The sequence below is a fragment of the Agelaius phoeniceus genome, chromosome 5 (assembly GCF_051311805.1).
Source record: "Agelaius phoeniceus isolate bAgePho1 chromosome 5, bAgePho1.hap1, whole genome shotgun sequence".
Taxonomy (NCBI): Eukaryota; Metazoa; Chordata; class Aves; order Passeriformes; family Icteridae; genus Agelaius; species Agelaius phoeniceus.
The window spans coordinates 24,297,733-24,321,505 of record NC_135269.1 but is presented as its reverse complement, the minus strand read 5'-3'; the positions used below and the strand labels follow the sequence as shown (position 1 = coordinate 24,321,505).

The 23,773-nt window shown below is 43.8% G+C and overlaps 2 protein-coding genes across 4 annotated transcripts in view; both read right to left on the bottom strand.

Annotated features, from left to right (window-relative positions):
- SGSM3 (small G protein signaling modulator 3) overlaps positions 1-4,369 on the bottom strand; it is a 29,969-nt gene extending 25,600 nt beyond the window's left edge. The window contains exons 1-3 of one of the 3 annotated variants that reach the window (XM_077178618.1): positions 4,269-4,359; positions 3,431-3,480; positions 2,513-2,633 (exon numbers count right to left, since the gene is read on the bottom strand). The gene's annotated coding sequence lies outside the window, so the exon portion shown is untranslated. Of the gene's footprint in view, positions 1-2,512; positions 2,634-3,430; positions 3,481-4,268 lie in introns of all 3 variants that reach the window. The other 2 variants (XM_054632437.2, XM_077178619.1) reach the window with 2 other exon arrangements.
- A 2,417-nt stretch (positions 4,370-6,786) lies between these two features.
- ADSL (adenylosuccinate lyase) lies at positions 6,787-23,699 on the bottom strand. The gene is made up of 13 exons (XM_054632337.2): positions 23,434-23,699; positions 18,955-19,158; positions 17,822-17,866; positions 16,955-17,034; positions 15,026-15,197; positions 14,684-14,730; positions 14,205-14,295; positions 13,311-13,380; positions 12,113-12,260; positions 10,212-10,302; positions 9,267-9,356; positions 7,256-7,432; positions 6,787-6,935 (listed from the first exon to the last, which is right to left on the bottom strand). Exons 1-13 carry the CDS (start codon positions 23,587-23,589, stop codon positions 6,849-6,851), a joined length of 1,458 nt encoding a protein of 485 aa, XP_054488312.1. The 5' UTR covers positions 23,590-23,699; the 3' UTR covers positions 6,787-6,848.
- Between the last annotated feature and the right edge of the window lie 74 nt (positions 23,700-23,773).

The following is a 23,773-nucleotide window of genomic DNA, read 5'->3' as shown; positions in this document are numbered from 1 at the left end:
AAGATGTGTGACAGGAATAGAGAGTGCTCCTTGCAACTCACACAGGAGGATTACAGTCAAGTACAGAAACAACTGTTTTTGGGGTTTTCTATCTGCATCAAATGAAGTTAGAAAGAGAGGCCAGGATACAAACTCGCATGGTGTTAACTCTCACTGCACAGCAAAATTCTCCTGGCTTTCAACACAGAGGCAAGAAAACCTGTATGTGCCAAAAAGGCAGGCCTGCAGTCACCCCAGTCTTCAAGGCTTAGGGTAAAGGCAATTCCTTGTTAAACACCATTATGCAAATATAAACCAAAGGTTTCTCATTAGTGTCTAAACATATCTTCTATGAGGGTTCAGTACTGCACAATACATGGGAATTTTCACCCAAATAAGCACAGTACCAAGGACCAAGGCACTTCTGCAGAGCTCTACAGACATTTGTTTTCCCAAAAAATTTTCAGAAGTGTTGTTTACCTTCTGGTCCATTGCAAGACTGTAAGCCATGAGACATCTGTGGAAAGCAATCAATGACAACTGTCCAGTTTGAATACAGAAACGTGAAAGAAAATATTCCTGGTAGAGATGTAGGGCTGTACCAACCAAAGAGAGGTTAAAAGACACTACTGACAGTTACTTAAAGTCAGGTATTACAAAGTCTTTTATATCACACCCCTGTCCTGAGTGGTGACAAGCACCATCACCAGCCCTGTAGGCTCACCCAGGTGGAAGTTTGATTCTCAAGCTGGTCTCATCCTACTGCTCCCAGTGACAATGGAACAAGGGCCTGAACAATGGCTCTTCCTTGATAGAGCCTCAGAGGATTGGCAGAGGTTTTGCTGTCATGGTTTGCTGTCACCTTGGTGAGGGACAGGAAAGGCTTGTTTCAGGTCACTCTCCTGCAGCTCCAGTATTCGCAAAAAAAGTCGGATTCACTTCACAGGACTCTAAGCAGGTCTTGTTTCATTTGGCTTCAGAAAATGGTTTTTAAGGCAAGTATATCCCACAGCATTCAAAACTTTTCCTTCAGGGCTTTGTCTTTACAGGAGTCAACTTTCTGAAGAGGTTAGTAACACTCAAACACCTCTCAGGACTGTTTGCAAAGCTCTTATCTAGCATGTCATGTTGGACTACTTAGATCTTGCTCCTGCAGAAATTTATGTGCACAGATAACTTAAGAGGAAAAAAAGCAAAATATACACGGATTCTTAACACTTGTAACAAAACAAGACAAAACCTCTGATATTTCCCGATTCTGCGAATCAGGAAGATTTCTTCTACAGACTAAAAAAGAACTGTCAGGTTATGGACTTTCTTTCTATTCTCTGAATCATCAAATACTTCCCAGCCAGCACTTACTGGGCAGTAACAATGGTTCTTGTAGTCATACTAATACCAATTATTATGGTAATGCCCACCAGTTCTGTAAATGTTTGTGTGTTCCTCCCAACACTCTCTTCTCTTCACCTATCTCATAACACAAGCGTGCTTGCATTTCTCCAGGGCGTTTTCCTTAAGTCAGGAAAAAATTGCTCTGTTACCAATGTAACTGGTTACACTCCAGTTTAAAAAAATTTGAGAGCTCCTCAAAGACAAAACAAGTGTGGCAAGACAACATCCTTCTCTTCCCCACAGGGTGCCAACCCTAACACAGCTGACAAGTGGGATTTTCCACAGCACTCCAAGATACTCAGCCTGTGTAAGCTTTATGCATCAAAACCCTTGACCCTGGGATAAAAAGTGGCAGAGAAAGAAGTTTAGACAAGTCTTTGTGTGGCTGAGGACACAAACCTGAAGTACCAAAACATCTCAATCTCTTAAGGGACACTTAGGACACCACATCCACAACACAGAATGAAGCTGTTTGTTTACCTCCTCCTACTGGACAGTTGCAAATTCTCTGTATCTTACCCATTTGAATTAGGGTAGGAGCTAGAATAGCCAGTGTGATACAGATCACCAGCAAGGGTCACTGCTGATTTAGCTAGAAAAGCTGTAGGACCACATGCACCAAAATATAAAGCACCTCAACTTTACCACTGCAGATAAAGTTGCAATACTCCTTAGGATTTATTTTTTAAAAGTTTTTGCTGCTTCTGATGTGTTGGTGAGAAGTTTGCAATTAACAGCCAGGAAGAGGCATCATTCCAACCATTTCCAAAACAGTTACCGCCTCAAACACGGTATCACTGATTCCTTTGTCAAAGCATCCCAAATACCAAACATGGGAAACAATTTTGCAACACACAAATCAATTCACCAAGAATGGGACTAAGACTGGCAGCTCTCACACAGACCTCTTAACCAATAATCTCTACTGCTACCATGTCACCTTAGGTAAGACATTAATTTTTAAAAGCCAAGTATTTTGATTATTGCCTGTCTTTTAATATCATCAAGGTTCTTTAGAACCTTATGGGAAAGTGACAGGTTAAATGCCCAGCAAAGAAGAAAAACCTAAACAACATTAGCAAAGACCCCTAAAACTGGAGAATTATTTCAGTCCTGAGCAAGCAGGTACTTTCCTCACCTCAATTCTATCATTCCCTGATCAGTGCAATTCCTCCAGAAATATGCCCCTCCTCTCTCCTGCCCCTCAGGAATTCCCTTCATCCTTCTTCAGAAGAAGAGTCACTATGAATGACATCTCCCTAAGAATATCAAACCACATTATCACAATGTTATCATAAACAGGAATTAAAATAGTCAGTATTTGTCATTTCAATCTGTTAAATACAGAATGAACACTGTATTAAGAAGACACAACCAGTCCCCACCCTGACCTCTTCAATTACATGCCATGCTTCTTCTCACCCTCTTCCTTCCCTTTTACTTTATGAATTCTCCAGAGTAGGAATTCAGCCTTCTTTTCTGCATAGGGACAGTCACACACACATTGTGTGGATCCAGAAATAAATAATGAAATTGAATTTTGTTCCAGGGGTTCTTTCCAGGCCACCACTCCAGACTCCGTAGCAGCTGAAAAACTAATCTAGAATTCAGATTATCCAGCAAGCAACTGTATCCTGATCAACAGCTCAGCAAAATCACAGCAGCGCCCCACTCCTGCTAGGCTGACAGTTCCTTCTTGAGTGATTTTAAGATCCAGTCTTGCACTACTAAAAACCCATTGATCTTAATTCCAGTAAGGCTGCTTCACTTTCCCGTCTATTTGCACTAAAGGATCCTCCATTTCCTCAAGGCACTGTTCTTCCTTTATTCCCACTTACCCCCATTAAAAAAAAATAAAAAAATCACAGCAAGCCATGAAGAGTAGGGCTGAGACATCATGAAGTAGGAAGCTGTGACATCACATAAAACCCCCACACACCAACACTGAAACTGACTTGTTTAGAAGGAAAGCACCTGCTTAAATTCAGCATCCCTCAAAAAAAATTAGGAAGGAAGCAAAGCCACACATAGGAAATTTTTTCTGTCCCGCCCTTACCAGTTCTGTGAAGAGACATCAAGAGCCGTCCCGGAGCCCACAGCCACTGCCTGCAACGAGATTTAAATCCGCGTGACTGTGGCTCTTTGCTTCCTTGGATTTACATCAGCAGGTACGAAGAATTACATCTGCCTCCTGCTCTCCTTCTAACATTTATTACAGCTGACAATCACAGGGCCTGCAGCACGTCTATTTGTGCCCATTGCCTAGAGGATACTGCCATATTTCCATCTGTGTTTCGTGAGTGCTCCTTCCCCCCAGCCAGACAGGAGACAGACAGTCTCTCCTCCTCCGGGGCACCTCCGAAAAGGCGCAGGCGTGCAGAGCAGCCGAGTATGGCAGAGCAGGACCCCCGGGAGTCGCAGCCAGGGGGGGCAGGAGAAGAGGCGGGTTAGAGGAGAGGCAGGTCCCGGGGAGCAGGGGGAGCTCAGCCGGGGGAAGCGGGGCGCAGGGAGAACGTGCCCCGGGCAGTGCAGACGGGGAAGCACAGCGTGAGTCACTCCCGGAGCCAGACCCTGCGTCAGCGCGGCCGGTGCGCGGAGCCTTCCTCGGGCCGGGGTCCCTCCCGGCTCCCCCGCCCCAGCCCGGCGAGCGGAGCCGCGGCCGCGCACCCCCACCCCGCACACGGCCCCGGCAGCGGGGCCGCCCCGGCGGCCTCGGCCCCCGCTCCGCCCGAGGGGCCAGCAGGGCAGGGGGGTGCCGGGGTGAGGCGTGCGCGGGGGGCGCCGCACAGGTGGCTCAGCCGCTGCTGGGGAGCGCCCCCGGCGCGGGGCTGAGAGCCCCGGGGGACGAAGGGCGGTCCCCGCCCGCCCCGGCACGCACCTGCCTCGGCACCCACCTGCTGCCGCCGCCGCCGCCGCCGTCCCCTCAGGGCGGGCGCCCGGCCCCGACCCGGCGGCCCCACACGCCGCTGCCGGGGCGCATGCGCGGGAGGCGGGCGCGGCGCGCGGCGCGGCGGGGGCTGTAGGCCGGGAAGGGAAGCGCGGCCCGGCGGGCGCGGAGAGGCGCCGGGATGGCCCCGCCGGGCACGGGCTGCAGGGACATGCACCGAATGGCCCAAAGCGCGATCGGGCCTCACGACGCTGCCACGGAATCACAGAATCCATTAGGTTGGAAAAGCTCTCTGAGATCATGGAGCCCACGCTCTGACCGAACGCCACCATGTCAAGCAGCCCATGGCACTGAGTGCCACGTCTAGTCTTTCCTTCAACACCTCCAGGGACGGTGACTCCATCACCCTGTCTAATCACCCTTTCTGTGAAATTCCTTTTAATGCCCAATCCGAATCGCCCCTGGTCCAGCTTAAGGCTATGCCTCTTGACCTGTTGCTGGTTGTCTGGGAGAAGAGGCTGACCCCCACCTGGCTACACCCTACTTCCAGGTAGTTGTAGGGAGTGAGAATTCCCCTAAACATCCTTCTCTGCAGGATAAACGACACCAGCTCCCGCAGTTGCTCCTCATCAGATCTGTGCTCCAGACTCTTCACCAGCTTTGCTGCCCCTCTCTGGACTTGCTCCAGCACCTCACTGGCCTTTCTGAACTGAGGGGCTCAGAATTGGACACAGGACTCAAGGTGTGGCCTCACCAGTGCTCAGTACAGGGGGAGAATAAAAAGCTGAAAAGTTGAGAGCTGCTCCTGAAGCACTGCCTGCTGACCTCCTCCCAACACCCAAGCAGAGAGGAGAATTACATTTCCGGCTGTTGCCACTGCCAACTCTGCAGGAAAGTAGAAAGTCGGCTCCCAAACCGAGGAGTGGAAGTCTCCTAAAGGATTTGTTTATCATGCCAGTTTTCTAGGAGGATGACTTTTCCTCTGTACCACTGTTACTCATTTTAGAATTTCCGGGAAAGCAAATCCAATACCTCACAGCTGGCAGCCTCTACCTGACAAATATTATTTCCAATGATGAGAAAAGATACTGTTCCTCCTCTCCACACAGGGTTGGTAGGTTTTTTTTAAGGAGGAAAGAGGACCAAAAAATAAGGACTTACGCATCTGTCTGTTTTCTTTCTTGGCTATCAATTTGAGTAATAGCCTGAAAATGACGAGGGTTCAGTTCGAGTTATCCTTTTCAAACAGATGGCTAATTAAATGTTAATAGCACAAGCAAGCAAAATGTTTTAAACACCATCAAACTTGCAAATATTTGAGGCATTTTGAATTCTAGGGGCAAGGTAAAACCAGAGCAGTCTCGATGGAAGAAGATCACAACCTGAAGCTTCCCACTGCTCTAAACTACTAAATAAAGACAAGCCTTACTAAAACATACAGTATTTTAAAAACCTCTTTCAACAATGATGACCTGAAGGACTGCAGGTAGCCTCTTTCAGTTAGTTCTGCTTTTTAAAATTCTCTTTAGCAACCACACTTCAAAAATCATCAAGTAATCCTTATCAAGTCACCTCTGAGGCTCTGAATAAATAAGAGGCCAGAGAGAGAGCTTTTCTACTGCACTGAAGCAGAAGAAATGCTCTGTGATGTAGTAACACTGGAAGAAGAGGTAAGGGAATTATTCCAGATTAAGTCAAAGGGTAAAGAATTTGATCCACTACTGAATGTCCAGTAAAGCACAGACATTACAAAACAGATCATTCATGTCAGAAATAAGACTGAAGCTCTTAAATTTATCTGAAATTCAATGAATTCCAGTATCTTTTTTCTCTCCCTATGAGACAAAACTTGTAGTAGAGAGCAACTTTCACATGCCAGAGTCCACTTGCCACTCATTATCAAGCACCTACAGCCAAGGAACACAATCACAGCCAGAACACAATGACTGGCTTCTTATCAACACCTGTAAATACGATTTTCAGAAGCTACAGAGCCACAGCTACAGTATTAAACTAGGAAAGGAGCACTGAAGGAGCACCAGTTTGATGAGCCATGAAGTTCCATGGCCTCCCTCTCTCATTATTTCTAATGTTTTGGCCTCTTTGCTCCCCAAGTCACAGTACTCTGAAAGCCAGGACAAACTTCTCAAGTTTTGAGACACCCGTGGAGAAAGTTTCGGGGCATGGAAAGAAAGATGAAAATGGGAGTGGGCTCAGTTCCCCTTACCTCTGCACTCCAACAAGTCAGTCCTACATGAATGTCAGGCAGCACCAGGCATTGCTCTTTAACAGCTGGCAGTGCTCTGTGAGGGACCAGTGAAGGTGCAGTGATAAAGTTACCTTGTCACAGCTGAGCGTTTCTCAGTAACTCAGCACACTATACATAGAGGCTTGACCTCCATCAATAGTCAAAGACCTCCATCAAACAACAAACAAAGAATGAAAAGCCCATCTGGACTCAATGTGGCTGTATGCTCTGGGGGCTAAATGTACTGAAGAGCACCAAAATAACATGACACAGTAAATAGACCTGGGTCAATAAGGCTTTTATTATCTTCCTGTACCCACACACATTTGCAGACTATACCTAAAGTGCCAGTTCAACTTTCCCACCCATCTTGCTTTGGTATGGAATCAGCGCCGGTCTGACCTCCTCCTTCAGGAACTTGGCCACCTGTTCAAGATGAGAAAAATAAAATGAGGAAAAGGACTTGCCTCCTCCTCCCCATTTGGACCTGGTTGTCTCACTGGGGTCTCTCTTTCACAAAGACACCCAACAGTCTGGTATGTCCAGGTCAAAAGTGTGAAGTCACAGGGAAGAAAGACAAGAAAGCCAAGGAAATCAAAGGAGAAAAATGTGTCTGCCTTAGTAGTATGGCCAGAGTTATATAATATGTACACTCTGTGGCAAACAGTGTACATATTATATACAAAAGGAGGCAGGATTAAACTACACATTGCATTACAACCCACAGCCTCTTTCCACTACTTTACCTGTTGAGGAGCACGTCCAGTGAAGGAGGAGGGATCCAAGAGGCTTTCGAGTTGTTTATGGATAGGGCTGAAGTAAGGATCAGCACGGACACGGGCAATGAAGTCATTATCGCCCCCTTCCTGTTTCACAACAGCTGCTGCTTGCTGAGAGAGAACACGAATTTTCTCATGGCAATCCTGTAGGTACAGGGAGAGGAAGATGGAAAAAGAAAAAAAGTCATTCCATTGCTATTGACAGCACATGTTCATCTCACCAACTTGGGTGGGAGGAAAAAATGTCTAAGTGTATTGCCCTGGACAGTGCAAAAAGAAGATGCAGTTTTGACTGCAGTGCTTCACATGCCACTGCATTAAAACAAGATTTTCTTCATCTTTTCACAGCTGCCCTTTGAGGCTAAAACAGTCCGAATGTCACATACATTCCCTGCTGAACTATAATATAAACTAATGACATTGGAATAATTTATACTTCTTCAACTCTCCCAAATACTCTTAGGAGTCATTCTAGGGTTTGGGGTTTTTTTTTTTTCCAACTGTAAATAATGTAAACCTCTACAGATTTTGAAAAGGGAAAAGAAAAGAATCTGTCCAACTTAACAAGCAGTGAGACTTTGCAAATCATGGCCTACATAAGGATAGACTGAGGAAAAAAACCCATTCCTTTGGAATCAAATGGTAAGAATAAGGGAACCCAACTGTAGTCAGCTACCACCTGCAAAATCAGATATTGCCATGCTGGTCCTAAAATACAGCCATGTGACTGCATTTACAGCTATGCAGGAATCTTCTCCTTAAATGTATCATCCTTGATCTACAATTAGGACAAAAATAATCCTGCTTTCTCTATCCAAATGTCATTTTGCTTCACCACTGACCTGCCTCAGGTGAACACATCTATCTTTTGGATATTTAGGGGAGGGATCTGTTTAGTAGTGGGGAAAGGAACTGAGTTTCAGTGCTATGAGGTAGGAAAGCCTAGAAAATGTGCTGTTCCAAAGTTCCCGGCACACAAAACCAGAACATATGAATGTGAATATGAACACCTTCTACAAAGGTACTAAGCCCTATGGGTATGTAATTAAACAGCACCAGGAAGAAGGGAGGTCAACAAGAGACACAAATGAATCACAGAATGTGATTAGTCAGGAAGCTTACTCACTGACCCACTGACATCAGAAACACGGGGGGAAAAAAAAAGGAAAAAATGATGTTTCCTGACTAATATAATGGGTGATTTGCCACAACTGTTTCAGAAAACTGAAACCACATATATTCTGCTCAAAGCTTCTATCAAACTCTTCCATTATTCTTGCAAGTTTCACTTCTATCCTTGATGTGGAAATAACCATAGAAGGAAAAATTATTATCCAGAAGGTAAATGAAAATAAGGTGTTTCATTAAGATGGAAATTTGATTATCAATTTTGACCTGAGCTGTGAAATTAAATGATAAGAAAATATAATCTAATTGTGTCTGGGTTTATTTACTAAGGAAAATATTTAATTACAGCTTGCTTGAACACAGGAAGCTGAATGAAAGACTATAAACAAAGTGGTTAATATACTGTACTGAGTTAGGGAAGCATGACACATGAATGAGTGATTCAGAATGGTCTTGCTTTTTTTGTTAACAGTACTGATTCATCCTCTTTTAATTTATAAGGTAGCCAACTGCCAACATGTTCCATTTAAAGAAGCCTGGCCTGTGTTCCAAGTTCCTTCAAACACTTAAAAAAGGAAAACGCCTACTAGTATCAAACATAGGTCTCCCTCTTCTCCAGCACAGCCAGCCAGATTAGCTCAAACACACAGTGTTCCTAACAGAACACAGGGATCTCTACAAGTGCTCTCCCCTCAGAGAGCAGAGCCTGGCTTTGCAGCACCAGTGCAATACTAATAAATCTGTGGGAGCAGGTGAAGAGTTGAGGTAGGACAAGAGCCCAGATACATTTGTTTCTCAGGAGACAAACATCAGGCTGTAAACAAAGGTAATTTGGACACTTCATTTGTACCTGACGATTGCCCCCAGCCTTCACCATTGCCATGATTATATTCTCTGTGGCCATGAATGGCAGCTCCTGCCGGATCCTTCTCTCAATCACCTTAAACACACACACACACAAAAAAAAAAAGGAAAAAAGAAACAGCATTATAGAAAGTCTATAGGCGACTGAAAACTTTGCAGTGAAGACTTTTTCCTCTCCCCTTGAATCTCTGGGACTGGGCAATGGTGACAGAATCACAGAAAAGTTTAGGTAGGAAGGGACCTTTAAAGGCCATCTAGTTCAACTACCTGCAATGAGCAGCGAAATCTTCAATTAGATCAGGTTGCGCAGAGCCCTGTCCAACCTCATGCTGAATGTTTCCAGTGAGGGGGCATCCACCACCTCTCTGGGCAACCTATTCTAGTGTTTCACCACCTTCTTTGTAATAAAATTTCTTTCCTATATCATCTGAATTGTCCCTTTGTCAGTTTAAAACCATTGCCCCTCTTCCTATTATAACAGGCCCTGATAAAAAATTTGTCCCTGTGATGCAAAGACACATTGTCATTTTGAACTCAGCTCTGGAAATCCAGGTATTGAAGTTGATAATACTTAGAAGCCATATCTTGTACGAGACATTAGTTTGGAAAAGATGTCCAATAGTTTTTTTAACCTATACTAAGTTCTAGGACTGGATGAGATCTGTATAAACAGTATCTTTCACTGCTAAGTTCTACAGATCTGTTCTGTAATTCAGGGAAAAATATCTTTTGTAACAAGTTTTGTATTTACTCTGCTTTGGCCTCACAAGAGGCCCCTAACGCATGTCCTACAACAGAATATGGCAAGAATAGGGCAAAATTCAGAAACCATTTGAACTAACATAAAAATGTAATTCTTGAGTGGGAGCATTTTTGTACACTTTGGCATAGTTGTAGCATTACCAAGGAGGTCCATTATCTCCTGCTTTACCTTTGGATACACCACAAGTCCCTCGGAGACATTCTGCAGTGTACTCAGAATGATGTCAGCTGTGAGGAAAGCCTCAGCCAGACACACGCGCCTACGAGACACACATACCCAGAACCCTGGTCAGCAACAAAGCCATATTCCAGCCACCTCAGATCCTTCAGCTTCTGTAAATAATGCTCTAAATAGCATCACTGTGGCCTAACACTGGAGCTATTCACTTTTTTTTTTTTTTCTTTTCTTTTTGGACAGTAGAGACAGAGAGGGAAAAGGGTGAAGGCAGACATAGAAAGCTCCAAGATAATTCAGTGCTTACACAGATAGGAAACAGGGCAGAAATCTACAGGATCTTTCCCTATGTGCCCCTATGTGTTCTTTGCTGAAGTGTCTACTACTGATCCTACCCTCCTGCTGCATGCTCATGCTGTGCCTGGCTGTGCTCAGTGGGGAATTTCCAAGGGGATCCATGCATTTGGTGAGGGCTTCCTCCAAGAAACCAGCTCCTGGCCACAAAGGAGGCTCCTGACAAAAAGCAAAGGAGGGAAACAAGAGGAGTAGTGGGGCCTGAGCTGTATCAGGCAAAATGCTCTGCATCATAATGCAGCAAACATAGCATCATACATCTGTGACAGCAGGGCCTGGCCCATCCTAAACTGTCATCTTTTAAAATATCCAAGTTCTTGAACCTTGTGCTACATCTAAGCCCTCCAATTATATCACAGTGCCTTAAAACAACTTTGCTGGATTGTTGATTGATTGAACTTTCTCTGGCTTGTTCTCCTTCAAGACACTATAGCTTTAACAAGAGCACAGATTTTTCTATTTGGTTAATGAAGTGGACAGATTAGTCTTTCTATTAGATGAGATGAAAATAAACATACCATATCAACCAGTATGCAATTTCTTAAATTTACATTGTTTTCTGCTGCCTATGCATCTCTTTTTTTAATGAGACTAGGAGCTGTGGAGTAAGGTCCCCCTGGGAAAAAATCTTCTATTTTTTCACAAAATGTTATGCAGGTATTATGTTTGTGGGGACATTTTAAAAATAACATTCTTGTCAGCAATCTTAACACTAATCTAGCATTAATTAAGCCAAAACTGCTGCTGTTCATTGTCTCACAGGTGCCATACCTTAGAAGTCTAGAGATTTCTAAGATTCTAAGAGATCAAATTCTGCAACAGAATATGACTTTGAAACTAAAATATTTCAAAGGTAGGCATGAGCTTTATGCAGATTTAGTACCAAATAAAAGATGGAAGCATTGAATTTAATTGCTGTAATTTACTTGATAATAATTGTAGATAACTTCTGCTCAGCTCAAAATAGTTGTAATGAAGAATTATAAAACAAAGCAAAATTTGCTGAGCAATATCCTAAAGACATATTTTCATGAAACTTTTAAAAGAGTAGAGTAATTGTGCTCTTTCTCCAGGATCTGACTACTCCTTGTAAAGAATATTTTTCAAAATTAAAATATCTTTTTTTAGATTATTTGGAGGGTTAAGGTATTGGACTATTCTCCAAAACGTGAAAAAAAAAAAAAAAAAAAAAAAAGCTGGGTCAAAAAACTGCATCCAAAATAAGGAGGAGAGTTTGAGAAATGTGAGTACTGTAATACTGTGCTATTGAAACAGGAAGACTATGAAAGCAATTTATTACCCTGGCTTCTGTATCCCTCCCTTTCACTGCTGGTTTACTTTACAAAAGATCTTGACATTAAAAAGAACCTAACAGTTTCTATCTGATGGTACAGAGGAAGCCAGTTTGTAGTCTCTAGGTTCTATTGAGACTGCTTTTTGTCAAGTGGGTACCTTGTGGATTTAGTTTAAAGGCAGTATTTTCTAAGAGGCCAGAGGAGCTTTCTGCACAAGGCCACCTGGAGAGCCCAGTGTGAACAGACCTGTTGGCACTGTCGTCCAGCGTTCTCTCAAACCACTGCACGGCGGCCGTTTGCAGGGGATCCATCACCAGTGTCATCAGGTGCCGCGCGAGACTGCAGCAGCGCTCTGAGCGCATCGGGTTCCTCTTGTAGGGCATTGCACTCGAGCCTGGCAAAGCAGGAACAGGGATGCAAACAGGGCAACAGAAGGAGTGCTGCATTAGGGGAGAAGAGATGAAGGTCCTCCCCCAGGAAAGGAAAATGTGTCAGGAATCATAGTGTCACTATAGGACACGAAACAACATGAGCGCACACACCGCTGCTCTCAAGGTGAAGAAAAAGGGAAGTTTATTTTCTGACTCTAACATTTATAGTTTTCTAAAAGTGACAGTGGACTGGAAGGTGAAAGTACCACCTCTCCAATGACACTGGACAAGCTAACAGTCTATCAAATTTCTCTTCTTCCATAAAAGAATGCAAAACAAAAAGTTATTTACAGAAAGCGTGTGAGAAAATTTGTTACAAGAATGTAAACATCAGAAAGCTTAAAATCTTAAAAAATCAGGGCAACATCATAGTTTTGACTAAAGCCTCAAAATACAACAATTTTCTATAATAACAAAAATGACACCACCATTTCCCCCTTCAGATCAGAAATATCTAAATGTGGGCAAAGAAAAAGTGAGATGACATTTTTGCAGTTCTGCAAAACAGGAGTACTACCACAAAAAAGGGACAAATAGTTTACTTTTTAATGTAGTATTTAGCACCATCTCTCTAGGCTACCCATGGCAATCTTAGCAGTGTTGGAGCCTCCATCTGCTCAGTAATACTGTCCTTCAAAGTCAGATGCTTACAGTGCTGCTTGTTGCTCTAGTGAATGGGTATTCAAATCATCCTCAGATCCAGGTCTGCCTCTCTAGGCAATGGGACACACATGGCTACTCCTCTTCTCCCCACAAACACAGGGAGTGCAAAAATACAAATCTGATTTTGATTACCTAATATCCAGAAACCTTTAGGTAAGGTGTTTTTTCTTTTTCCTTCCCCCTCCCCTCCTTTCTTTTTCTTTTAAAAGGATTGAAAATACTAATTATGTCAACTCCAGTTAATTTAAAGCAAATTCTGTCAGTGACATTTCTAAGTTTGTTTAAAAGGCCACACCAACATAAATGAAAAGACACATACACCAACCCAGGAAAACTCTCTCATCCCTTACCAATCTGGTCTTTCTCAAAAGGCTCCTCTATCTCCTTCAGGTTGGCCAAAAGACGAATGTCAGTGCAAATCTAGAAAGCAAGCATGAGAAATTAACAAAACAGAACCAAACTGACACCCACCAATGTATCTTAGTGTTTGTGCTCTTGGAGAATCTTTGCATCTATGGGCAAGAAATAAACTAGGGGCAGTGGAAAATTTCACAAAAAAATTGATACTGCAATCATACTGCCTGGCCTAAAAGTGTTTGTCAAGACAACACAGAAAACAGCATGTCCACTGGATTAGATGGGAACTGGACTCCAGCAAGGGCAAATGTTTGCAGGGAATGGAAGACAGATCAGAAGAGAACACTGAAAATGCACAACAAACTTGCACAGTGATTTGCAAACACAGATAATGTGTGCTTACTGAACTGGGAAAAAAACAAAACAGAAGAAAATACCACAGATCACTTTAGCCCAAGAGGAGGAAGAAGGAGGGAACAGAGGTAAATCAATGAAAAGAATCCACAAGGACAGAGAGAAGAGTACCATTATCAGAAAGGCAATTAACTAGGAGGAAATGGTGAAATTTAAGAACTCATACACCACTAGGAAAGACATTTACTCTAATTGGATCAATTTAGCATAGATTAGACTAATATCTGGTGTGGGAGTTGTTAACCCATTTTAGAATCTGCTCAGTTAACTTGCTTTATTTGTCACTGGTTTTAAGATCTTTGAGATTTGAGTATCAGGCGTGTACCCAGCAGTGAATTTTCATGACCACAAAGAAGACAGCTGAACAAGGAACACCAATATTTCTTGAGCAGAGCATTCTGCACCAAAGCACCTTCTCTTCAAGATCTGAAACATTTGTCCCTCTTCCCAATGTATAGAACTAGGGTGCTCACCTTGTGTATAGAAGCCCCCAGACTGGCCAACACGGCCAGGACTCCAATATCCACCTTGCGACTGTAGGTCTGCCCAGTGACCATGTAAGCCCTAGAAATAAGCACAGGAATTAAGTGTTCCAGGCAGACACAAGACTGCTGCAAGACTTTGAGCAAGCAGTGATGTGGCTCTTGAAGTGGAGGGCTGTCATTCTGCTGGGATGAGAACAACTTTGGATTCAGGCTGTCAATTTCTTGGGGCAGCATGCAGGTGCGAGAGAGGTAAACAGAGGAAAAGGGACAGCTGTGCTTTGACAGGGAGACAAGAAGAAGTGGCCGATTTACGAGGTGAAGTTTCATGCAGGAAAATGCAACTGGGAATGGAAGATGGCAAGGGGGAATAAGTGAACGGCAGCACAGATGTTGGTTTGGCAGCCAGGGGAATCTGGGCCAACACTACCAGCAGGAGTCACACACTGCTAAGAATGCGTGTTACATACCGCTTGAATCCTGCCTTCTCAGTCACTAATCTGTCCAGTTCTTCAACCTTGGAGTGAAGTGAAAAAAAAAAACAGAGCTCAAAATACAACGCAGCAAGGTCAGCAAGAGCAAAAATGGTCTTTGGTTTTCTCAGTTTACTGTCAAAAAATCTTCTACTTTCTGAGAAATATCCCATCCCAAATGCTGCTTACTTTCACAGAGCCTTGTCAACGAGCCCCAGAGGGATCAGGGTGACTTCGTAAATTTAATGCGAGAATCTCAATGTTCCCTCAAAGAAAGCAGCATTCCAGAGCAGAATATTGCCAAGACTGTATGTCTGCACCCTGGGCTGTCTGACGTACTTTACTGTGGTCTCCCTCAAAGAGCTGCAAGAAGCTGGCTTGAGTGCCAGTGGTGCCTTTCACCCCCCGGAAGCGCAGGTCATCCCGAGCCCGCTCCAGGTTCTGCAGGTCCATGCACAAGTCTTGAATCCACAAGCAGCAGCGTTTCCCCACAGTGGTGAGCTGGGCAGGTCTGAAAACAATCAAGAACACAACATGACTCATTGAGGATTTGCCCAAGCACCACACTTCACTGCTGAGCCTGCCATTTAAAGTTCCCTACAGATTCAGCTCTATTGACTCATTTGAGCAGAAATTAACAGCATTTGTCTTAGGCAGAAGGATGTACCAATGTCAGCAGTAAATGGTACTGAAGATGTAATAATTTCTTTCAGGGATTAGATGGAATTACAGTACCAGAAAACAGCAATTCTGTGTTCAAGTGCCAGGCGGGTGCCCCCTGCCGGCCTGCAGGGGCTGTGCCAGACTGGGGGTGCATCCCTCCACCACCCAATTCTGCTCACCCAGGGCATGGGGGGCATCCTGGCTGACTTACAGCACTGGTGTGAACTTCTCAGCACAGAGACATCTGCATTCACTTTGTGATTTTAAATGATTCCTCTCAGGAAGCTTTCCTTCTTATTTATAAAAATGTGTTCCTCAGCCTCTGGGCAAACACACTTCAACGATGCTGTCAGCCAACACTTTTTGTAAGACCTCTACCTTGTAATAAATAACTGCAAGCTTCAGCTACACTTCAATGAAAATGCTTTGAGGTAAAAACAGGGGTGTTTCTGGAAATCACTTTCCAGAAAGTGAAATATTTCAAATTATCCACATGAACTCCGAAGAAAACCTCTATTCTACTTCAAAAAGCCATACACACATGAACAATGTGCTCCTGATTAAGCTCAGACTTAATAAAAAGGAAGCTTGTAAGATCTGGAAGCAGGGACAGGCGATCCAGGAGGAATACAAAGAAACTATTCAACACTGCAGAGACAGGACAAGGAAAGCCAAAACCCACCTAGATGAATTTAGTATGGGATGTGAAAGGCAACAAGACAGGCCTCTGCAAGTACATAAGCAGGAAAAGGGAAGGCTAGGGAAAACATGGATGTGACTGTGAATGGAGTAAAGGCCCTGCTGACAAATGATACAGAAAAGGCTGAGACATCAATTATGATTTCACCTTGTATACACTTCTTGAACACTCCTCTGTCCTCTCTCCAAAAGCCCAAATAAAACTAACACAGATACTCCTCCAAAAAGCTGTAGATGAAGAGAGCTGTAGGACTAGAGCTGATGGAACCAACACTGCATATACAGCAAGATGATAAATCAGAGACCTGATGCTTTCACTTTCCTTTGGGAGAAAGGTTCAAGTGTCAGACATTGAGTCTGACACGACCTGTGCTTAATTTCTCTGCCTTTGCTGCTCCATATCACTGGGGTAGAAGATCCAGGCTTAGCTCGTGGCATAGTTTAATGCTTCTGAAAACAGTCTTCATGAAGCAGGAGATTAAACTACCGCAACAACAGAACCACCCAGATCTCATTATCCTTTGACTCAGCATCTGTAGTAACAAGTAGCCATTAACAAAACTTTCTAGGCTGCAGCAGAAAATAACTTAAAGAAAAACAAAGAAAATCTGACTGGAAGACAGGCTTAGTGCAATTCCCAGTCATGCTTTTTTGAAACAGCCCAGAACATGCACATCTGTGTTTTCCTGGAAGTCATCCTCTATTTGTAGCTGTGTTGAAGCAATTGCTGACAGCTAGTCAAAGCAACAGTCCAATTTCTTGAACAAGCCTGGAGTCAGGCACATACGCCTTTTCTGAACCATCAACTGGTCAGAAATGGGAAAAAGGATGGCAAAAGAGCAGTACCAGGTCAACTTAATCAAAGCACAGACAACAAAAAGAAAGCAAAGGCTGATGGCTACTTACTGGTAGTGAGTGAAGCCCAAAGCAGGCATGTCAGCATACTTCTCAGCAAAGTCGGCCAGCCGGCTGATCACCCTTGCGAGCTGGTGGAAGCAGGAAGGATAGAAAAGAGGTGGAATAAGAGAGGAAAAACCCCCAAACAACACAGAAGTTCACATGCTTAAGCACAATATTGTGAGAAAAAGGGGAGGGAAACCACTGTGCAGGAAGGGACCTTAAGGGGCAACTGTGCAGCCCCCTCTAACTGTAGAATATGGCGTGTTTCAGTTTTTAAGGGCATGCATGCAATTTCTGCTTGCTACAAAACTCAATCAAGAGCTCACACAAGTCATTGGATTTGAGCTCAAACTAGTCTAATCTTCATGCCCAACCCAATCCTGCAGTTGGTGCATCCTTGGGTATTTTCTTTATCCCTAGAACTGGTCAGAAATAAAGCTGCTTGGGCTATAATTGACACATGTACAATCCAGGGCAAATTGGATGCCAACTCATTCAGGTCAGATAGACACCACTGCACTACACTCCTGCTATATCTGACCTCAGAAAAATGTTTTATATAGTTTCTTGAATGCTGACAGACTCCTAGGAATATAGCTAAGGATAAGACTAAGATAATCCTGAAAGCAATACAGCTCTATTGCTATGTAGTACCTGTGGCACAGATAAACAAGGAGCTGCTTATAATTCCCACTGTGAGCCAAAAAGCTCTGGGAAAACACTTGAGAAAGGAAAGAAAGGGAACTTCACTTTTTTGAGAACAACCCAGACAGACAACTCCTCCTAGTTTCCCACAAAGTTTTAGGAAAATCCAGTTAAACAAAGGACATGAGTGCTCCCCATTTCTGAGACACTGCAGAACCACCTTCTCACCTTGGGCAGCAGGAGGTTAAACCCATCACGGAGGACAATCAAATCCTGCAAGAAGCAAAGAAAGGAACTTTGGGCCATGTTTAAAGGATCAGACATAACCATTTCTCTCAGAGATGACATGGATGATTCAAAAGTTTCCTCTTAAATGATTTGCTTTCCTTCTTGTAACAGAGGTTGCACTGCACTTACTTATGACAAAAATGCTGATCCACCATTGCTGCTTTTATACGGTCCATGGAAAGTCATAAGTGGCGGAAGACCTGATTCCACCAAGTACCTATGAATGATTATTTTGAGGTCTTGGGACTGCCCATGGAATGACAGACTAAATCATATGGTCCCAAGTGGAAAATACAGGCACTGTAGGCTAAAGACAGCAGAAAAGTAAGTGGGCTGATGAGGCACCAGTTGTCCTTTACTCCTTCTTTTGAAACTGAGGTACAGCTGGGCACAGGTGTCACAAGGAAGATGGTATTATCCAAAAGCTAAACATGTTTGCAAAGGAGTAGAGAAAAAATAATCACAGAGCAGCTTCTCATGCAACAAAAGCAGCTGTGAAGTTGCAATGGCTTGAACAGTGGAACAGCAACATATACTGAGATATAAGGCTTCGGTTTGCTCTCTGTTGTAGATGAGGCTCTTCACAAGTATTTTACAGCTCTGTAGAATGGTAATACTTCCTTTTTCACTTAACACACTGATCCATTCTCTTCACTACTGAAAAGCTTGTTTTCCCCTGAATTACGCAGGGGTTCCAAGTAGCAACTGAAAGCTCATGGACCTTGTTCTGCAAGTCAGTGAACTCTTGTCACAGGGGTGTAACTGATAAATCACACAGTTCACATGTTTCTTCATGCGTTTGCAACTCCCCTCTTATCTCCTTGAATATTTTACATGCAAGCAGAGGTTAGGGAAGAGTTTCCAGATAGATTTTACTTCACATCAGAAGAAAGAAGGCAGCTGGAGCTTGCTTTCCTAGGGTAGCCATGCTAAGAACTGAATTAACTTCAACAGTAAAATGAACAAAAATGACTGAAAAATCCACGTAATATTTTATAAAGAGCTATAAAATAAACAAATGTAGCTTTGTTTAACCCAGCTCTGCAGGCAGGGAACTGGAAATGCACTATTACCGTGTTATCCCCTACGTAGCAGGAGGTTGCCCCAAGGTGGATGATGGCTGCAGCTTTTGGACAGCAGTGGGCAAAGGTGTGCACGTGGGCCATCACATCGTGACGCAGCTTCTTCTCCTCCTCCGCTGCCATCTTGAAATCAATGTTGTCCAGATTTGCTTCCATCTCCCGTATCTGCTCATCTGTGATTGAAAGCCCAAGTGACTGCAAGGGGAAAAGAACTTTCATTGCATTTTCTCTTTGCCAACAAATGGAGTCAGAAGCTGTTTAAATAATTTACTCCCGTCTGACATCTCCCAGAAGTGTGACAATTTGGTATAAATGAGCTGTAACAGCAAATGCTTTCATTCTAGGGCTCTCCAGCCTTTTCCAATAGGACAGGACAGTGTTCATTCTCAGATGTTCCTCCTGGGCTTCATACCTTCCTCAATCATGTAACATTCCTGTGGAAACTACAAAAATTAAAGTACATGGGGAAAAGTGATATAAAAATAGTAGAGTTTGAACTTCTTTTAATGAAGTTTACCTTTTGGTTAAAGAAAAGTCCAGCTAACATGCGACTAATAGCTTGTGTCAGGAAAAACTCTCTGGACCACAACTAAACCTACACAACTATAAACTGGGGGCTTAAAACATACGGAAAGGTGTATATGTTTTATATGTTTGTACCTTTTCAAAAGTCCTGTAGTACCTCATCTCAGACTGAATATGAAACCTTGAGAAATCAGTTACTTGATCTGGCAGAAGGAGATGAACGCTCCTAGTTCATATTCAAAACTAATTGCTAGAGCTTTTTAGCAAGCTAACTTAAAAACAAAGATATCCAACCGCAGATTATACACTGGTGCAATCCACTAAGATGAGAAAAATGTCTTTTTGTGATACTGAGAAATTAAAAGTCTCACAGTGAACTTGGTATTACTGCCTTTTCCAAATTAAAATACTATTGTCCTGTGCAAGAGTGATGAGAAATCATCAACCAGGAGGCTTCCAGGATTCAGAGAATTTAAAAAACTGGTTCTGTTCAGAATCAAACTGACTGAAAAAATGGTTTGCAGATATGGAACCTGGAACTGAGTAAGACAGCAAGTGAAGCAGATGTGTTCTCAAGGACCTCATCAGATAATTAGTACCCAGACTTACACTGCCACAAGTATATACATACATGTGAGTGTCCAGCTAAATGGGGAAAGGCATCTGGCCCCAGACTGCTGCCTTTGAGGTGCACTGGTATAGACTGCAACTGCCTAAAAGCACAGGCAGCTCAGCAGGCAATGATTCTTGTGCCAAGATTAAAATCTCATGCCTTGCTCAGACATCCGTGATCCTCTGGGAAAAGCTGACCACAGTACACAGTCACACAGAGAGGAAAGAAATAACCTCCCAAAAGGCACAACTTGACATAGAACACGTGCAAGCTAGGGCAGTGCCAAGACAAATGATGTTCTCATCTGTCCACAAACATGTGGACAAAACTCTTCCCTATGAGTTTTTGCTGATACTGACAGTACCTCGGGAAGAAAACAAACATCCTTCAAACCCGTGTACCTAAGAAAACCAAGTAGGAAAACTACATAAGGAAGAACACAAGGTTTTTCCCCAAAGCACCACAGCTCAGTGAAGTCAGTGATGAACTTTCTGGACTGTGCTTTTAGGCTGTCATTCTTCTGAGACTGTCCCAGTATTTTGATGTGCCACTCTAACAGCTCTGACTGCTCATCACTTTTCCCAAAGGATGGGGCAGAACAGGCAGATGATGTGGCACAGCTCCTGCACACAGAATGAGAACACCGTGTTGTCCATCATATAAAGAACATGTGACAGAAAAACAATGAAACCTAAACTGGACAGAAAAAACAGATGGAGGGTTACTAAAGAAAGAGAGAAAACATTTATATTTCCTATGTGCAAAACATATTGTAAGTCAGTTTGATGCTGCAGGATGTCAAAGCTACTTCTACGAAAAGGGAGAACTCCAAGAAATTTGTACTTGACTTTCTGGTAAAATTAAGTCAAGAGTTCAAGATAAAAAGTGTTAACAGAAGAATCATAACACAAAGGAATTTATGCAAAAAATTAAACTAGTGTTTTGGGATGGGTATAAATTCAGACATCTCAGCTCTTAACCCAAACTTTAAATACTATCAATTGGGAAAAATAAGTTTTTCTTACTAATCCCACACTTTGCTAAGCCTGCTCTTTCAAACTCCTGCCTGCTGAAAGGAGCAAAACACTGTATAGACTTTCTGCCAAATTCAGTTCCTACTGAAATAATTCTTTCATTCTTATCTCACATACTCCAAGTGGACCACTTGAAAATTTCACTTATTAAGTAGAGTGAATATTGAAGCCATCTGCCCAGCCCTACACTTTACCTAAAATTTTATCACTAAGCTGCATGTCTTCTGTCTTACTACTCCCTGCAACTTTAAGAAAACCTATGATTAGACCTTCCTAGATCTGATTTATCAGAAGACAAAAGGAAGTATTGCCCAGAGTTCATTTGTTACTGTTTGGTTTTCAATGTATCTGAAAAGATAAGCTATGTATCTTCAAAAACAAGCAACACATTAATATCTTGGAAGTGAGGACATGTGCTGCAGTAGATTGCCATAGTTCATTTATTACCTGGTATTTGAGTGGGTATTCTTTTTCATAGAAATACTATGCATCTTCTACAAGGAGCCTAAAGAAACTGTTTGTATGTGTAACTAACTGACCACTGACAGAGATAACAGGTGCTGGAAGTAGCTGACTCTCCCTTCTTTTTAGTCCAGAGCTGACATTAGATTACAAGCTGTTCTGGAATGAGGAGCCAGATAAAAATAGTAGTCTCCTCTTCCCACTATGAAAAGAGAGCTCAAGAAGTTGTAAGACCTATCTCTACTTTCTGGGAACAAAAGTCTGGGGCGGCAATGGGAGGCAGACCAAGGGCCAATAAATGGGGTAGCCTGGAATTCAGGGCTTGGGAATGGAAACCTAAAAGCCCCAGACTGGTTCTTCCAAGCAGATTGCTTTCTCCTATTGGGCAACTCACATATTCTGCTCTTGAACAGAAGTAAAAGTGATGATTACCTGATGGAATCGATACAACAATGTTTAAATTGTCATGCTTTGAACATGCAAAGCTCCTCAAGCATGCATTCATAGCACGGACACTTTCTGTGCCAGATGAGATTTGCAGCTTTCTCACTCAAGCATCTGAACTGTGACAAAATCAGGCATGCAGTACTTTGGAAAGTGACTCCTATTTAGCACAGCTGTATAACTGCATCTTCAGGTTCTGAAACATCACATTTGGTCCAGGATATTATTGACAATGCCGTGTAGTGATACTATCCTTGCATGGAGAAGGAACATGGTAACGACGTTGTGCACTGTAATGACATTCTCCAGCATGGCACTTCTCTGCCTTTGCACTCACAGTAACAGCCAGATCTAGAGCTTGAATTGCTTCTAACAATCCCAGGGCTTTGAAAAGAGAAATTGGACTCCCTACAAAACAAATAGGCTCCTATTGAGTCTGAAAGCTAAAGCCTTTCACTGTCAAAAACCTGGTAGGAGTCACAAGGAATCAAGTCAGGTACAACTTAAAAATTGTCTTAATTAAGATGTAATAATAGCTGTACATGTATCCCTTTTTAGGACCAGAGTCAAAGTCAAAAAGTTTAACTTTAAGTGCACATTAAAAAAGTCATCTTCATGTTTTCTACTAACACAACAGCATGCAATCATATGCACATACTCTGGACAACTCATACTCAATTGTTGGTTCCTAATACTTGAATTAATAATACACACTACCCAATTTTTTTTTTTTTTTTTTTTTTTTTTTTTTTTTTTTTTTGGTGGCACTCAGCCTACCAGAAACATCACAAGTACCTTGCGGGGTTAATGTACTGCTCACTTTGGCCAAAAGTAAACTTATCTCGGAAAAAAAGGGCTATCTGACAACAACTGGCCACAGATGCAGGGGGTGGTCCGGCTGGCACGGACAGACAGCCATCGGATTGAATGGACAGTGCACCTCACCCGTCACACCTCCTGGAAAGCAAACAGCTGAGCGCTGGGGAAGGACACCGCTGTTTGCTCAAAGGCAACCCCTCACCAAAAATTGCTTAGCAGAGCTTTTACAAAACCAATTTTACAGCGCAGGCAAAAGTGCAAGGGGGAGGGTAGGAGGCGAGAAGAAATGATTTGCTGAGGGGCGACAGGAGGGATTGTGTACAGAGGGCTGGATAACCCTGAACTCGCAGAGCCCCCACCCCTCGCAGAGCCCCTTTGCTCCCCGGAACGCGCCAAAGGGGCGCCTGCAAAGTTACTCGGGTCGGTTTCCCGACGATAGCTCCGGGAAGGTACGGCCGATTCCCGGGCCCTCATCCGCCAGAGCCCTTAAGGGAATCGGGACGCGAAGACGTCCCGGCAGCGCTCTCCCCCCGCCCCGGGCCGCTCTGCCCTCAGCGCCCGTCCCGCCGTTACCTTCTCAGCCTGGGCGAGGTAGAGCCAGAGGCGGCGCCAGGTGCTGAACTTCTTCCTCTCGCTGAAGTTGTAGGCCATCTCGGCGCTGGCGTAGCGCGACACCAGCGGGGAGCGGTACCGCGCCATCACGTCCTGCTCCTCTGCGGAGGCCGCCATGGCAGCAGCGGCGGCAGCGGTAGGGCACAGAAGCGGCAGGGCACAGCACCGGCAGCGGCGCGGCCCGCGGATAAGGGCGGGCGGAGGCCCCGCCCCGCGCCCTCAGCGCGCCCGCCCCGCCCCGAGCCCGCGGCGGGCCCGGCGCCCCCCCGCGCCCGGAGGCCAAGGCGGCCCCAGGGACCCC

What these genes read in the sequence shown, in the direction of transcription:
- ADSL (XM_054632337.2), bottom strand. Translation starts at nt 23,589, where the DNA reads ATGGCGGCCTCCGCAGAGGAGCAGGACGTGATGGCGCGGTACCGCTCC. An exon ending in TTTTGAGAAAGACCAGATTG is followed by an intron (nt 12,261 to 13,310) that starts GTAAGGGATGAG and finishes CTGCTTTGCCAG; the next exon opens with GCTCGAGTGCAATGCCCTAC. An exon ending in GACTTGTGGTGTATCCAAAG is followed by an intron (nt 9,357 to 10,211) that starts GTAAAGCAGGAG and finishes TGTGTGTTTAAG; the next exon opens with GTGATTGAGAGAAGGATCCG.